At 41.4% G+C, this 18,560-nt stretch overlaps 1 protein-coding gene across 1 annotated transcript in view; it reads right to left on the bottom strand.

Moving 5' to 3' along the window:
- The window catches only part of HSD17B12 (hydroxysteroid 17-beta dehydrogenase 12), a 164,049-nt gene that overhangs the window by 10,494 nt on the left and 134,995 nt on the right, over window positions 1-18,560 (bottom strand). Inside the window, exons 7-9 of the mRNA XM_040980137.1 lie at window positions 15,140-15,174; window positions 7,514-7,595; window positions 5,921-5,986 (exon numbers count right to left, since the gene is read on the bottom strand). Coding sequence (XP_040836071.1) covers window positions 5,921-5,986; window positions 7,514-7,595; window positions 15,140-15,174 — 183 coding nt within the window. The remainder of the gene's footprint in view (window positions 1-5,920; window positions 5,987-7,513; window positions 7,596-15,139; window positions 15,175-18,560) is intronic.

Here is an 18,560-nt window from a genome sequence, read left to right as displayed (position 1 = left end):
CTCCCTACATAGAAGGAACTCTTCCTTTCACTGGGCCTCTCCTCAGATGGCCACCCACAGCCGGGGATAAGCCAGGCTGAAGTCAGGAGCTGATCTGGGTCTCCACATGGGAGATTCACCTGGGACTCAAGCATTTGGGCCCCTGGGCCATCTTTCATTGCCTTTTCCAAATCATTGGCAGGGAACCGGATCAGAAGTGAAGTAGCTGGGACACAAACCTATGGCCATATGGGAGGCTGGTTCACAGGTGGTGGCTTAACCCACTGTACCACAATGCCGGTTCTGCTTTAGGATTTAGTCTTGGTGTTAGAGACTTTGCACTTTCTAAGCATTAACTGCTAATCAGCATAAAGACAGAAGAAGTCTGAGTGTAGGGACCACTTAGCAGCCAGTCAGATTCCTTACAATTTTGCCCTGGAAAAGATTTAAGCACATGTGTCTTTTTATTTATTTTTTTTTTTTAGCCTGGGTTTTGATCAGAGACATAATGAGAACACATGGTTCCATCCAGAGACTGCACTTCTGATGAGAAGGTGTTCCTCAAGCTCAGTCCTCAATCAACAGATGGAGTCTGGCAGGCCCATAATTCACCTCCCGGGCATGTGTTGTCACAACAGCATATTTAAACTTCCAGGAAATGCTTATACAACAGCAAATCTGAATTCTTGAAGGACATTTTAAATGTTCTTTAAAAATCTTAGGAAAGAAGTTGAGGGAAACATGGGAAGAGAAAAAGGGGAAAAAAACATAAAAAAGGAAGTAAGGTACAACTAGCTAAAATTTGAGGAACATGCTCTCTTCCTTTCCTAGAAGAGCAATTTGATGAACACGCCCATGGGGTAGACCTAAAAAGACAGCTTTCTTTCCAAAGGCAGAGAAAATATATATAGCAAAACTTGGCCACATGGCATCAGCTTGGAGGCCACCCAGACACAGGGGTTGGAAATCCCAGATCAGAGACATACTGGAGCAGAGAAGGTGCAATGCTGAGCGAACGGCAAAGCCTGACTGTGTGTAATCTGGGTCCTCAGACACAGCACGAGAGTGGCAGGGCTCCAGGGGCGCTGGGGACATATAGCATCACCAGCAACAGAGACAAGAAAAGAAAAACAAAATCCTGGTTCTCAGAGCACATTAAACTACCATCTGCAATGTGGGCCTATCATGTCAGGGGGCATGCCCCAGGCCTGACTGCTCTGCTTTCCAATCCAGCTTCCTGCACATGCACCTGGCATGGCAGCAGATGATGCGAGTGTTTCAAGTCCCTGACAAGGATGAAATTTCTGGCTCCCGGCTTTGGTCTGGCCCAGCTCTAAGCTTGTTGCTCATCTAGGTAGTGGACCAGCAAATGAAAGCTATTTCTATTCTCTCCCTTTCTCTGTCTTTCAAATATATATACACATAAATACATACAGCTTTTTCTTTTACTCTTTTTTTTTAATTGTTGCCCATATGGGATCCTGGCACTTGCAAGGTGAACACATTGAAACATTGCACTGGGACCTTTTTAAAAGAATCCATTAAAAAGGACAGAAAGGAAAGGGCCAGAGGTTGAGACAGAAGTCAGCAGAGGGAAAAGTGTAACCAATATGCCATGCAAGGGGCTTCCAGGCAGCAGATAAATTTGATCTGTGCCTTGAAAGGTACATCGGGATCACAGGGCTCAGGGTGCGGTGGGAAGGACATAAAACATGGAAAATAGAAGGAAAAAATTTGAGGGAGGGGGCGCCAGCAAACGAGCCAGTCCTGAGTGCTCTAGGAAGCAGAGTGTGCACTGGACAGCGTCACGCCTGCGCTGGCCTCAGTGCAGGTGAGGAGGATGCGAGAGCAAGGAATCCTCAACTCGATGGGCAGCCACGGGAAGGCTACAAGGGAAAGCACCAGGGTCTGACTTGTATCTTTCACAGAATCACCTAGGAGACACGGGTGAGATGGAGTGGGAGGCAGGATCAGCTGGAAAACATTCTGACCCCCAAGAATTTGGAGACAAAAGCACCAACAAAGAAAAACCAGTAATTTTAAATTCTGAATATCAGAGCAGATTTTGTTTGCCTCCTTGATTAAAATCAACAAAGTTCTCCTCCTATTCTTAGCTCAAATGGGATGACAACTGTACTCACATAACTGCCTCATCAACATTTCAGTCTTTTCTTCACAAAATTCATTCTAAGCTTAAACTTCAAATGAATTCATGCGAAAAAACAAACTACTTAATTTATCATTCATTAGGGAAAGATAAAATTTGGTCAAAGAATGTGCTTACGTGCTAGCTTCCAGCTACAGTAGCCCAAAAGCAGGTAAGCTGGACAAAGATCTTAGAAGGAATGAGAGAAGAGGACAAACTCCAAGAATTATTCATCGAGTGCTCACAAGGCCTGACACTTGCTGTTATCACACTGGTAGCTTCCAGTCACTAGACCTAAAGGCCACCTACCAATAGACCTTTAGGAGTCCTACCAAATTTTAGTAGATATTTAAAATTATTAAATTAATAGCATGGCTACAATAGTCATACCAGAAAGAAAATGGCATGTTACTGCTTGGTGTGAGACCTTACCTCTCACGAACATTGTACCAATTTCCTTGTTTTCTAAAAACTGCATATTCTCCATTGCAGAGTCGATTTACTACCATTGGAAGGACTGGTGTCAAAGAGAATGGGAAGGATAGCGTGGCAGTTCAGTGTAAAACCCAGGAATGTCTAGGGACCGGAGGTATGGCATAGTAGGCTAAGCCTTCACCTGTGGTGCCAGCATTCCATATGGGAAGGAATGGAAGATGGCCCCAGTCCTTGGGTCTCTGTACCCATGTGGGAGACCAGGAAGAAGCTCCCAGCTTGAGATCAGCTCAGCTCAGTTGTTGCTACCATTTGGGTAGTATACCAGCAGACGGATGATATCTCTCCCACCTTCTCTTTCTCTGTAACTCTGCCTTTCATATTAAAAAAACAAAAACACCTATACAGCTCTGTAGGAAAATCTTTTCCCTAACACACCCTAGTCCTATGGGATGCTGCAGGCAGAATAACAGCATGTGCTGTGACATCTAGGGGTCTCCTGGGTGAAAACTCAGGTGTGAGTTTAGAGGAAGCAGGCTCTAAGTTGACCTGGAAGATGAGGAAACAGGTACTTCACCTCTTCCTCATGACCACTTCCTGTCTTTCAAGGAGTGATTCTGCTCCAGTCTCTACTCGGAATAAAAGGGAATGGATGCACGATCTAGGTAACACTGAAGCTCATCTTGACTATCTACAAGATACAGAGGAAGCAATGAAACAAAGCAACCAACACTTTAAGTGTTTTATGCTGCTCTCAGGCCTACAGAAAGCAGCCACCCTAGAGAGAGAGAGAGAGAGAGAGAGAGAGAGAAAATAAACCTAGGGTGGGGGAACCTTAGTGGCACGGTGGGATGTCCCAGATGCTCTTCCTGATCCAGCTCCCTTTTAATGTTCTGAGCAGCACAAGCTGGCCTACGTTCCTGGGACCATGCCTGGGCTCCTGGCTTCAGCTGGCTCAGCCCTGTGGCTTTTGTGGCCGTTTAGGGCATGAACAAGAGGACAGAAGATCTCTTTCCCTAATCCTCCACCATCTCCACCCATAACTCTGCCTTTCAAAAAAAGTAAAGTAAAATCTTGAAAATAAAGAAAGAAATAAAACCCAAAAATTTTAGTACAAAACTGATCCAAATGTGAGCCATAGTTTAACATGGAGAAATGATTTAACAACGCTAAACTCCCAATTTCTACAACTTTATGAAAATCACACCATCATTAGGAGGGGCAGTAAAATATTAAAAGTGCTCTGCATTGTGTCTGAAAAGATGTCACTCCGATGTTTGCTGTCATCACTTCGATTGGTCATTTGGGCCTTCAGGATACAAAAAGGAGAACACGAGGCGCATGGTAGGGAAAGCCATAGTGAACACTGGGGAGTGGCAGATGTGGGATTAACTGATAGACACGAACAGTGAAGGGGCAAGCATTGCAGCCCCTCCCAAGACACTGTTAAAATGTGATTCAGCATGGAAGTGCAGTGGCTATTATTTCTTTAAGTAGAACAATGACTTGAAACACACACCCTTTAAAAATGCGTGCATTTTGCTAAACCCTTGCCTTGCAAACATCAGGATTCCAGATGGGCACCAGTTCATGTCCTTTCCATCCAGCTCCCTGCTTTTGGCCTGGAAAGCAGTAGAGGATGACCCAAAGCCTTGGGACCCTGTACCCACTTGAGAGACCTGGATTAAGCTCAGCTACATTCATTATAGCCATTGGGGGAGTTCACCAGTGGAAGATGTTTCTCTCTGCTTTTCCTTTACTTTGTAAATCTGATCTGCCCTGCTAATAAAAATAAACATATCTTTGAAAAATTCCTATATTTACTTCCTCTTCTTTGTTCTACTGCATATTCATGGCATTAGTATCTTGTAGCAATAATACAGTCAAAAATCCCTATAAAAGCAGACCAAAGGCTTAAGGTAAGAGCTAAAATTGTAAAACTCTTAGAAGAAAACAGGGGAAAGTTTCATTATGCTGGATTTGGCAAGAATTTTTTGATATGACACCAAAAGCTCTGGCAACAAAAGCAAAAAGTGACAAATTAGACTACACCAAAGTTAAAAAGAAAACAGTGATATTTCTGCATACAGAGACACAATCAACAGAATAAAAAAGATAACTCACAGAATAGATAGAAAGGCTGAGACAACACGTATTTAATAAGGTGTCATCCAGAATTTATAAGGAACTATTACAACCCATGAGAAGAAAAGCCCAAAAAAACTCAGTTTAAAAACGGGGAGAAGACTTGAATAGACATTTTTCTACAGTTAATATACAAATCACCACTCAGTACCTATCATTAAGGAAAGCAAATCAAAATTATAATAGACTTTCACTTCATTTCTGCTAGGATCTGACTATTACACACAGCAAGTGACACCTGCTAGTAAGGAAATCTGAGCAACTGGAAGTCCTGTACATCACTAGTGAAAATGTTACATGCACAGGCAATATGGAGAACAGTATCACAATTTCTTGAAAGATTTAATGCAAATTACCACATGATGTAGTGGTCCATTTCTATACACACCACCAAAAGAACTGGAAGCAGGGATTCAAAGAGATATACACCCATGCTCATATTACCATATTCAGAATAGCCAGCAAGTTGAAGCAACCCAAAGCCCATCTATAGAGGAATGAAAACAAGATCTAGTACATACAGACAATGGAATATTAGTCAGCGCTAAAAAGGAAAGAAATTCAGACATCTACTTCAATAGGGATGAACTCTGAGAGCATTATGCTAAGTGAATTAAGACAGTCATAAAAGGTCAAATAATTTTATGACTGATTGTCATACATATATGATTCTATTCACCTAAGGAAGAAAAGGTGCAGCTAGTCACAGAACTAGAAAAGAGAACAGTGGTTACCCAGCCCTGAGGGGAGGGAGAATGAGGAATTGGTTTTTAATGGGTAGAGCTTCTATGTTGCAAAGGAAACAAGTTTTACGAATGGATGTTAGTAATGATTGTACAAGAAAGCAAATATACTTACTACCACAGCATTGTATACTCAAAAATGAAAAAAAATATATATTTTACCACAATTTTCAAAAACAAGAGGACTACTGGTTGTCTAATCATCTCAAAATAAAACCCCCCCAAAATTACATTTCAATTGTTCAACATTTCATTTGGTTCTATTATAGGTATCATTACAAAGAAATCCTAGGGAACTATTTTTTAAAAATCTAGACAATTGCATAAATGAAAAAGAAACCATGTCTTTTAACAGCATGTTAGCGTCACATCCACTTACTTAGGAATGTGATTTTCTTGCGTTGCCAAGACAGCAACAGTTGCTGTGGAAACCACACAAAAACAGGCATCCTCAACTGAAACAAACTCCACTCACCTGCACAAAGATGCCCTTGCTTCTATACTCCTCATGGAGGCACTGGGAGAAGAAGTCTACAAAAGCCTGGGAGGGGTGTGAACGAGAAGAAAACACACACATTACATCGATGTGCCTGATTCGTAGCCATGGAAACAAAAAGTAACAAACTAACCATTTAACACTATCATTTCTAATCATTCTTTTTCATTTCAGATGTACAAAAGATCTTAGAAAAACGCCAAGTTGTTTTTTGCTTGCCACTAAGAGAAGAATTTTCTTACCATATAATATCCAGATCAAATTTCAATTGAACTGGAAAAGGTTCTCCTTACCCTTATTTTTCCCCAGAAAATTATTTTCCAAGAAAAAAAAAATTTATATAACGAAGCATGCAATCTTTTTTGTTGTTGTTGTTTCTGCTTGCCACTCCAAAGGAGACACAACATGAATTCTGTTCCACTCAGTTCTATGGGGATCTTTGTTGCTGGTGAAAAGAACAGAACTGGCATCTTCCTGGAGCTCCAGGATGCTAAGATCCAAGAAGAGCAGAGCTGAGTGCGCCATCTCCTCTTCTGATCATGGTACAACCTGAAATCTATTTGTAACAGTTTTTTTTTTTTTTTAACGTGTACTGAATCCCAGGCCTGAAATGCAAAGTACCAAAAACGAATCTACAAGGATCCTAATTAGCAGCTTTCTGTTCACAGAGCACAGGTAGGAAGTTGGAGTCACCGATCCTTTCAAGAAACACAGTATTATGTTCTAGGGATACATAAAGCAAGGTGACGGCAGGGATCAAGGGTGGTAGTGCCAACTTTACCAAGACAGCAGTGATGGCTTGAGTTTTATCAGGTGAAAAAGAAGGCCAATCTTTTGCTCCTTTCCTTCTATAAGTCTTACGGTATGTCCTATTTCGTTATCTCTTCCTTAAAGTGTGCTTAATTTTAAGGTCTGCACAGTAATTTTTCCCTTCAGAGATGTATTTCTTGCCTCAACAATGTATCTGAAGATGAAGATGCTGGTCTGCAGCAGGAAGTGCATTCTAAATTATTTTCCTGGAAGTAATGTGAAGGGGTGAATGGTACTGCTGTGTGCAATTATGACTCTTAGAACTGAGGAAAATTCTCACATCCCAGAAGCAGTATCTACAAGTTCTGGATAATAGGACGAAACAGTCACATTTTCACCTAAGATATTTTGAGCCTGGTGTATACATACATATGTATGCTGACCGTGTACAATTCTTCCACCCTGTGTGAGCTGACTCATCCATCCATGTAACGCTGAATCTTCTATTCATTAACATCATGTTCTAATCAAATGGCTTAGCCAGCTCTCGATGAAAAGTGCAAGTAGCACCTTCCAAGTACGTAACCAACTGGAACACAGGCCTGTGTGGAGCTCCTACCGTGGCTTCCAGTTTGTTAAGCTTCCACCTGCTAGATAGTGCCTCAGCAATGGCTCTCCTGGAACACCTTGGATCATTTCCTTTGCATCTCAGTCCATGGGAAATTTGTCAGGATGTGTTGTTGAGGAACCTTCCATCTACTTCAACTTCTCAACCTAAAAATTATTCCTCTTACACTCATGCTTTCTGAAAACACTGTTCACCTTGGTCGCAGAGTAGATGGTCAGCAGCGGAACTGGGAGCATGCCGCTGGCAGAGGAGATGTTCAGAACGGCACCTTTAGATCTAAAAAGGAAAACGCACGGGGTCAACACAGGGAAGCCATATACAGCACTGTCTGGGAGTCGCAGAATGAGATACACGAACACAGTAGCAGAGGTCACATGGCTCCCTCTCTCATCAATGTGCAATGAGCTTGGCCAGTGTGCAGAGGGATAATTCAATCAACTAAAAATAGCTCTTCTTTACCACTGACTCCTTTCCCAGTCTTACTGAGCCAGGGCACGATCCCATCAGACCTGCACTCTCCTGGAGTTCTCTCTCCTCTCTGACCACGGCAAAAAGAATTCTCACTTTATTTTGGCATACTGTCACATGTTACCTTGCTGCAGAAAATAATCATTTTATAGTAAAAACAAAACAAAACAAAAGCACCCCTCCGCCTCAAGAAAACCATACACTCTGGATATCACAGACCACACAACACTCTGCACAGCACTGCGTACGGAACAAACTGGCATTGAATACTCTCTTCTGGCAATGAATGAATGCCCTCCTACCTTGCTTTGGTTACAGGTATCTGGGCATCAAACAAAACAATTGACTAAAACTGAGAACCTAGAGGTGATAAAATCATGCTCTTTGTACAAAAGACAAAGCTCGATTTCTAGAGATTCTTTAAACTGAAAAAAATGAGCAGCGATTTCTGTCTATAAATAAATGTGAAACTACTTTGAGGACACTGATGCTGTAGATATTCTAGTTGTTAGGAAACACAGGGAGGTCGGATAACATGTGGATTTAACATTTTCAGCAATGTCAGAATAATCACTGCCCCCTTCAAAGTCACCCTTACTTCAGACTTCTTCAGCCACTTCAAGTAGATTTCACCCAGCCCCATCCTCCACACCAGCTTTTTGTCTTTCAATCCAATTCCTCACCATTCTTTGAATTTATTCCCCCAAGGACTAACTTTTTTTTTTTTTAAAGATTTAAAAATTTTGATTACAAAGTCAGATATACAGAGAAGAGGAGAGACAGAGAGGAAGATCTTCCGTTGAATGATTCACTCCCCAAGTGGCTGCAACCGCTGGAGCTGAGCCGATCTGAAGACAGGAGCCTGGAGCTTCTTCCAGGTCTCCTACACAGGTGCAGGGTTCCAAGGCTTTGGGTCGTCCTCAACTGCTTTCCCAGGCCATAAGCAGGGAGCTGGATGGGAAGCGGGGTTGCTGGAATTAGAACCGGCATCCATATGGGATCCCGGTACATTCAAGGTGAGGACCTTAGCTGCTATTGTGCTGGGCAAGAGCGCTATTTTTTTTTTTTTTAACAATTAGAAATAGAACTACTTAGACCTTTTTATGCAAAAATAGTAGGGAGACAAGACTAAATGGTATTAAAGATACTTTAGATGCAGATCTGCAAAGAAATAATCCCTAGAGGTCGCCAGCTCCACCTGGCAGCCTCCACGCAAGATGTCCCTCCAACTATCACGGAGAAGCCAGAGTCCTCAGTTTTGAGTGTATCTCTGGACACAAGCTGGCTTTTGGTTTTGTTTTGTCTTAATAAAAGTCCTTATGAGTAATACACTTTCCTCAGCAGAGAAATCATTAATGCTTCGAGGATAGACACCAAAGTTCAAATTTTAAGATGCTATTAAGAGTACTGAAAGAAGTTGTAAATACACAGTCAATTACTTAACTGCATTTCTTTCTTCACTTGTGAATTTCTCTGAACAGAAGTGTCATTGGTGGCTTTAATATAAGAGTTTGTATCAAGGGTTAGAACTCAACTAAGATAAAAGCTGGTGAGTTTACAAGTGTTTACCTATTCATTTGGTCTATATGTATAAGAAACTCTAATAAAAATGGAATAAAACCCACTTTTGTTACAAGAACATTTTCACACAGCATTCATTTAGGATGTTTAGATTATTTTTTTAGGGGGATGGAAATGACAGTTGTACAACTCTATGAATTTCCTAAAAATCCTGGAATTACATTGTTTAAATGGTTGGGTTCAGGCTATGTGAAATACATCTCAATAAAATGACAGAGAGAAATAATTTACTATATATTATATTGTGTATGCTTTAGGCTGGTCAAACTCAAGAGGAAGCTAACAGCGACTACACCCACACAACCTACAACAGACTTTGAGAAATAACTCCTAATCCTGTCCAGGGAGCCCTCACCCTGTCCTCCTAGAGGTGGGGAGTAATTTAATACTTAGACATTTTTGGTTCCATGGCTGGGAAGTGTTATGTCTTCATTCATCAGCAGGTGAAGTGCCACCCACCTTATACAAGGGGACAATGACACTTCCTGCAGAAGCTGCAGCCCAGGCCCCACTGCTGGTCTCAGAGCGGGATTATTCTACTTGACTCAATTCAGCTACCCTGGGGGCACTTGAAGAAAAGTCTAATACTTTTCATCTCATTACTCACAGATGAAATGCAACTGAAAAGTCTTTTAAAAAGCTAATGTTAAAGTACGTTTTTCTTTTTTTTTTTTTGTAAAGATTTATTTATTTTTATTACAAAGTCAGATATACAGAGAGGAGAGACAGAGAGGAAGATCTTCCATCCAATGATTCACTCCCCAAGTGACCACAACGGCCGGTGCTATGCCAATCCAAAGCCAGGAGCCAGGAACTTCTTCCAGGTCTCCCCTGTGGGTGCAGGGTCCTAGGGCTTTGGGCTGTCCTCGACTGTTTTGCCAGGCCACAAGCAGGGAGCTGGATGGGAAGTGGAGCTGCTGGGATTAGAACCCGCGCCCATATGGGATCCCGGCATGTTCAAGGCGAGGACTTGAGCCGCTAGGTCATGGCGCCAGCCCCAAAAGTATGTTTTTCTTAAAACAATAATCTTCACCTCAACAAATAGACTCACCAAAGCACTGATTTCAAGTTTGGAAAAGTCACCCAAAGAGGAAAAAGCTTCTATCACATTCTCAAAAATCACATAGATCAGCAACCCAACATGTCACAATCGTACAGTCACGGTCATTTAGTTGTTTACTCCTTGAAGCAACTAAGATCTTTGTCTTAAAAATACTCTACCATGATTTAAAATTGCTAGGGGTTAGGGTGACTTTGAATTTGTGAAAAGCTGGAATTTTAAAGTATTGTCTGCAAAACACAGTTTCTGCACTCTAAAATACATTAAATCTAAGATCAACAAAGTACTGTATAAAGCAAGGATGCACTAGAACTAAGGAAATGAAAGGATAGCATTGATAATTGTGCCAAAGTGACAGTTAAAAAAAAAAAACACCAAGTCCCTCACAAATAAAACATCAAGTACACATATTTATCTAGCAAAAACCCTCTTCCCACACCCACACAACAGCATCCAATTCCCTCTCTTTCTCTTCAAGGGTAATATTCAACTGAATTTTGTCTGAATCATAAATCATACACTGGTATAGCCTGTTCTAATCCTTGCACTGCATATAGTATCTTATTCTTTCTGTAGAAAAAGGGATGAACATTTGGGATTGTGAAGCATAAAGGACCTGCCTTTATAATCAAGTACTTTGTCTAGCTCTAATCCTCCATCTAAGCAGAATTAATGACGTCAAGGCAGTTTCCATGGCAGAGCCAGACTCATGACAACTTTGCTATAGCAAGGCGAAGGACAAAATAGGCTGTGTTTAATTGCACACAGAAACAAACATAAAACCAAACCCTGCTTCATCTCTCATTTTCTGGGACTTGGGAACAATTCTAAGATGGCAAGGTACATTAAGAATTTTTGCTGAATTTCTTTAATGAAAACTCATGTTGCTCATAATTCAAGCACATTTCTTAGCTGGTTATGACAAATATCTAAGTAAACAAGGCAAGGAACATTTTCTATGATACAACCTTCTTAAGTCATCATCTCACTTGCTAACAGATACAAAATGGTGTCTCAGTGGTAACTGAGGATCTACTAGAAGTAAAATCTTACAAAAATGAGGCAGAAAAACGAAGTAGCCTTTTTTATAAAAACGTAATTGCTTCAATTACTAGTCCTCTCACAAGCCAAACATTAAACCTGTCCAGTCTTTTGAAAATTAAGTGCCTTCAGGTATAATTTCCTAGATCTGTACTTTTAGATTTTCCTACTAATAAAATTCCCATTAAAATTGTTACCTGAATTAAAAAAAAAAATCAGTCAAGTATTTATTCTATAAATGCCATACCGCTATGTATCATGCTGTTGTAATATCCTTGTTCTCACTCCTACCATCACTCAAAGAAATAAATGCATTTTAAGATTCTTCTTATTGATAAAGTAGATCTTTTACAGAAGTCGCCGATTCTGTCTTCCTCAGGAAATCTCATCAACATCCCACAGTGCAGGTGAGGAACGAAACAGGTGAGTAGTATAGCGCTGCTATGAGGAAAACAGCACTGCAGCGTCAAGCCCAGTGCAGACAGCCAACAGCACATGGGCTGGAGGGCCAGCCTAGGCATGGACAGGTAACCGCATACATACCACAGCGTCAGGTCCAGCACGGACCGACAGTGGATATAAACTGGAGCGTAGGCTCCAGTATGGACAGTTAACTGTACAGAGTTTGATGTGCAAAGGGAGACTGTGTAAAGACCATTGCCTCACAATTCTTTCCATTTGTTTCAAGGACACACACAGGCATGTTCTTTCAGGGTCATATATATAATAAAAACAACAAAATTATGTATGTATAAACACTCACACATGTGTTAAAGCTTAAAGACAATAGTAAACTTGGTACAGAGAGTTCTCTAACAGACCCATGACACATAATAAACACTGCACCATGTCCGAAGAGCACCCTTCAGGATATAATTAGAACCAGCAATTCAAATACTTATATATACACCAATGTTGCTTTGTTGAAGAGTTTGCAAACATTTTGCACATGAAAAAAAATTACCTGCCCTAGAATACCATAACATGTCATAATTCCACCTTAAGCAATACAGTATGAAAGAGGCTATTTTTAGCTTTTCCATGGTTGTTATGGCAACCACCTCCTGGCTTCAGCTGTACACAATGTTTATAATTCCAGGCAAGTGGAAAGAGCAAGTTTCTTCTATAATGTAATTGTACACTTTCTACTTTTCTGGTAATAATACCTTAGTTTGATTACAGATAACTATTTAGCAATAGTTGGCCCCAGGCTACAGTTCTAGAGGGTTTGGAAAAAATCTCACACATCAAAGGTAGATTCAGTGAAAGGAACAACAACAACAACAACAAAGGATCTTTAGAAAGGGCTCTGATACCAAGTTTATGGAAAACAAACATGGTAAAAATGCCACTGGGGGGGGGTGCAGCACAAACAGAGGGCTATAATGAAACCACTTCCAACGGTCTGACAGGCGACAGGTTGCCTTTCCTTGTGACCACACAGGTAACGTTTCTGCTTCCCTTGCCACTAACCGTAGCCTTACTGTTCTAGATGACATACCAGTGCAGCTCTGAAGTATACCACTTCCAGGGCTGGTGCCTGAAACCACCTAGAAAACCACCCCGACTCTCTCTTCCCTTATTTGCTGGATGGATGCACAGAACTCCAAGACTCTAGAGAATGATGGAATTCCTCAATGCAAGGACTTCTTACCACGCATGACTGCAAAGAGAGCTACGAGGTGAGACCAACTCTTTGGTAAAAGCCACTGACATCTGGGGGTAGTTTGTTTTAGCATTTGGCTGGCCTTGACTCCTTAATTCAATTGGACAGAGATGCTCCTTTCCTAACCATGGATACTGATTCATAAAGTCTACACCTAGTTCTCACTAATTCTCAGCAGCATCACAGTCACGCCCATGACGTCAGTGTCAGCCCATGGCTTCCACCAGATCATTTCTCAAGCTCCATTTAAATCAACCTGATTTCTGAAAGGCAAAGAAACAATTCATTTTTGCTATACTCTGTAATAAACAAGTTGAATTAATGCATGTTGAATGGATTAATTATTTTCTTGGCATTGTTTTTATCTAATGTGGCTGTGAACTGTGCTAAAGGATGCCAGGCCTAGACAGGTAACAGGACAGTTCCCATAGCGTCTCACATTTTTCCCTTCACAAATCCACTGCACAGAGCTTGCCACCTCTCCAATCCTGTTTTACGATCTGTCAAATGCGTAGCCCCGCCTCCCCACATACAAGAGAAATGTGAGGAAAAGGAAAATTAGAAGCATTTGTCCCACCCACATTACCTTGATCCTCCCCACCCTACTCAGTGGTCCTCAGGGGCCTGTATTTTTGTCAACTATGTAAATAACATCAGAAATAAAAAAAAATTTAAGAAAAGTGAGCAGGGCTGCTTTCATTTAATTTAGAGTTCTGATTCCTCTGACTTTTCAGAACCTGACGTTTTGCTTTTCAATATGGTTTTCATCCTCATGCTCAAAAATTCCTTTTTCAGGGACCAGTACTGTGGTGCCAACATCCCATACTAAAGTACCAGTCCAAGTCCTGGCTGATGTGCTTCTAATTCAACTTCCTGCTACTATCCTTGTGAAGGCAGCAGAAATTGGACCCTACTATCCAGGTGATGGGCATCAGTGGGCTTCTAGGTGCCTGGTTTTGACCTAGTCCAGACCTAGCTGTTACAGCCATTTGGAGAAGGAGTAAGCAGATGGAAGATCTGTCTGTCTCTCTTTCTGCTATTCTATCTTTCAAATAAACAAACAAATCATAAAAAAATCCCTTTTACAATACCACTATGGCATATAACTCAACGAACATGAGCTGTCATTACCATGTGGAGCTGGTAACAGAGGGTTCTTAACAGAAGTCTTCAGGCCTTCCATGGGCAACACTGTTAGTCCTCTGGGTCTCTTCCAGACCCAAGGCTATCTTGCAGAGGAAGGATGACATTAAGCCCCAGCCACACTCAGCAAATGCTGGAGCTAGCTCAGGATACAAGCCTAGCTCCTTCCAACAGTTTGTTCTGAGGCTCTAACCATCATTCTGGGTTTTCCAAGGGAGGAACAGAGCTTAGCTGCAATCTTAACACTTCTTACTATTTCAAAGGTTAAGAATTTCACAGCACATTTCTTCACAAAAAAAGGACACCTACGGTATCCTTGTGGTAGCCCATTCAAATCAGAATCCAGACAGGGCTGGCAGCCATCAGCTTTTCTTTCTCAAGGGTTGGGTTGCCATCTTATGATGATCCATCATGCCTAAGTTCTTCATCTAACCATGCTCCGAGAAAGAACAAGAAACTAAGAGTAGGACGTTCCTTCATGAAAATTCACTGATTTTGGCTCTGGGAGCATACAGCTTTAAGAAGGCATTCCCGGGAATATCCCAGGAACTCTGTCCGCCCCCTCAGAATAGCAGGCAATTGAGTTAGTGATGGTGACTCAGGCAAGCTTTTTAATCCTGATCTAAAGGAACCACCACAACCCTAGAGAGGGAAATAAAAAGGGAATCAAGTGGAAAAGGCCTCCACCACAGATGACTCATGCTCCACTGTGTGACTTGCCTGGCACATTACTCTGAGACATGGAAGCTGGGTTCATTAGTCACCTTAATGAACTTTTCAAAGGAAGGATTCTCTCTATAAATAATAACAATGAGCTCTGCATGTACTGTGTGTGTGCGTGCGCGTGCACTCATGACTCACCTCTCTACCATGCCAGGCAGCACCAATCGTGTCATCTGCAAGAAAGAAAACAAAAACAGTCACGACAGCTCAGGATGGCTAAGGATGCACACAACAGGTGAAGTGAAGGAAATCCGCCCACACAGCAAAGGGAATCACGCAGCTGCTCGCCACTCCCACAGACAGCGCTGTATGTTACGTCCTCTGCGTAACCTGGGTCAAGAGCACATAGCAAGGAATCACACGGACTTCCTGGTGATGACACTGGGAATTCTTCTGGTGACCCTGGCTAAAATTAGACTTGCCTGAAATGTAATACTGGGATGGAGATTTTCAAATAATAAAGGATTTACAATGAAATCTGTCTCCCAAAAAGCATTCACAGAAAACATTCCTGTATGTTTATCACAGGAAATATGCTATCTGTTAAGTTTTCTAAACTCTAACAGCTCAAATAAAATTTTCTGAGGGAAAACAAACAACCATTAGAAGAATTCCATAAAATGAAATATTGGCAAATATGACACGTAGATCCCCATTTATTTCATTTGCTGATCCAGTTGGCTGTGAAATAAAACTTCTGTGTAAAAAAAGGTGAAGTTGTCTGTGGTCTCCAGTAACATCAACAACAGGAGTCAATAGCAATTTTTCAGGATTTAATAACTGTTCATCAAATACATATGATGATACAGGCCCCCAAGGCTTTGGGCAGTCCTTGACTGCTTTCCCAGGCCACAAGCAGGGAGCTGGATGGGAAGTGGGGCCGCCAGGATTAGAAATGGCACCTATATGGGATCCTAGTGCATGTAAGGCAAGGACTTTAGCTGCTAGGCTATCATGTAGGGCCCCTATGACTATGTTCTATTCAATCACATGAGGAGTAATAGATTCAACCTCTTGATTTTGCTCTTAAAGGAGAAGGAAATTATGCCTTCTTCCCTTACTTTCCCTCTTCATAGTGGCTAGGAATTGGATGCGTAAGAAAGGGTTAAACCCATCATTGCAGACCACTAATATAAAACTTATGAAATAATGATGGCAGAGCAATGTAACAGAGTCAGGATCCCTACTGATTATAGGGCTACCCATCGCAAATCTTGGGCATCTTGATCTGAGGGATGAAATAAATTTCTATTTTGTTCAAGTCACTACTAGGTTTCTATTACAGGAGCTAAAACAATTACCAATAATTCCAATTAAATATGATTGAACATTACGTTGATAGACCATCCATTGTTAAGATTTTAAGGCTGAAAACTAATCCTCAAAGCAAGCTCAATCAGAAATCAAGCTGTCAGCCCAAATAATCTCAAAATTTCATAGTTTCAAAGACATGGTCCTTTTCTATGCTTGCTTGACTCAATTCCAAAAGTGCACATTAGGCAGATCCCAAACATAACTTTATAGTTAAAGCTGATTCCAGAATCTACCCTTTCAAAAATACTAATGCTTTTTCTCATCTTCTCAGATTAAAGAATGAGTCTGTTAGCTAGCCTACACATCTCAAGATTTACCTTTGCCAGACATAGCTACTGCTCAATACACAGCAAGTGTGGGATGCAGCTCGGCCAGTCTTCAGCCCAGTCCTTCAATCTACTAGTGGTGTGACTTTGAGTGGCTACCTTCAGAGTACTTTAGCTTTATATGAAGACAGCATCTACATCGTTATTATATTGGGTATTCAAGCAAGGTATAACATGCTGGTCTATAAAGGACCTACCACAGGGCATGTAACAGTGAAGCCTCTGCTGGGAAGCTAGAGTTACTAGCTGCCAGTCTAAGCTTTCCTCGGGAACAGCACCAAGTTATCTATGCCTTCTTAAAGCACAACATGCCCAGGGCAATTTATACCAAAACACATTTCAAGGTCATCTGATTCAACTCAATACACAGAAATCTGTATAGTTTCCATCAATATTTTAAAATACCTCGGGGGGGGGGGGAGGCGGAAATCTTCTTGGGGCAATGGATTTGTTCTGTAAGTTAGGTCTGTAATGATGATTGAACAATTCTATATAGTTACTAAACATTACTGAATTGTACACTTAAAATGGATGGATTTTACGGTATGTAAATTATTACTCAAGAAAACTGCTTTTGAAATGCTTCAAGAATCACACAGATAAAAAGGAAAGACCTACAATCAAAAAATATATTTGATGGTACTTTATCAGCTCCAGCAGACAGCGGAGCACTCAAAATGCTCTGCATATCAACACAGCCTGGAGTAACATGATGACAGAGTCACTCTAGTGAGCAGTTGAGGTCACATTCATTGCCAGAAGCTGGAGTAGGTGGTGAGAGCTCACCATCCAGCGCAAAGACAGATAGGCAAATCATTATAAGACCATGCTATGAGTAGACCGAGAGCATCAATACTATTAGAACGATCAGTTCTATCTGGGGAACCAGGCAGACCTTCTCAGGTTATGTGTAAGTTAGGTTCTGAAAGAATAGGAGTTCGCTAGTAGAGAAGAAATAGAATACAGAAAGGCAAACAACTGTGATAAATGACAAAGTATGCTATAGAAATGATGGATTTTAAAAAATGACTTATTGGGGACCAACATGTACAACATGCTAATCCTCCACCCTGTGGTGCCGGCATCCCATTTGTGTGCTGGTTTGTTTCCTGGTTCCTCCACTTTTGATCCCGTCTCTGTTTATGGCCTGGGAAAGCAGCAATGGATGGTCCAAGTTCTTGAGACTTTGCACCCATGCAGTATATCCAGAAGATGCTCCTGGCTCCTACCTTCAGGTCAGCTCAGCCCTGGCTATAGAGCCTAGTATGCCATACCACCAGACCCCATACAAAAATAAATTTTATGAAACAGCCTGGGATGGGTGTTTGGCGCAGCTGTTAAGATGCCTTTTGAGATACCCACATCCCATAGAAGCATACCTGGACTCAAAACACATCTCTGCTCCCAGTTCCAGCTTCCCAGCACACGCCTCGGAAGGCAGTAGTTAATGGCTGAAGAACTTGTGTCCCTGCTACCCACTGACATCTGTTTGAGTTCCTGGCTCCACGGCTTTTGAGGAGTGAATGAAAAGATGGGGCTGTCCCCCTCTCCAGGGACCCATTGCTCCCTTCCTCCCAAATAAAATAAATACTGAATGGAAAAATCTTAAAATATAAAAATGATTTAAAATAAAAAAATAACCTTAGCCAGTGTGTGTGTGTGTGTGTGTGTGTGTGTGTACACAACTATATTAACTGCAAGATAGCTGAGTGGATTCCAGCCTATTTAGCTGCTTGATACAAATGGAGAAGGTTCTGGGTACCGTAATAATGCCAACAAGTGGTCATGCAAAGTTTTAAAGTTCAACTCAGTTATTTTCAGACATAGTTTTCCAGCTGCATTGTCCAGGAACATGACTTTTAGGTGGAATACAGGGGAAATACAAATGCATTCTTCGAGAGCTATATTTCCTTTTGTGC

This window comes from Ochotona curzoniae, unplaced genomic scaffold (assembly GCF_017591425.1).
Source record: "Ochotona curzoniae isolate NIBS_2020 unplaced genomic scaffold, NIBS_Ocur_1.0 contig_3432, whole genome shotgun sequence".
NCBI lineage: Eukaryota > Metazoa > Chordata > Mammalia > Lagomorpha > Ochotonidae > Ochotona > Ochotona curzoniae.
Note: the sequence above shows the minus strand (reverse complement) of the source record. Positions and strands in the feature narration are given on the sequence as shown.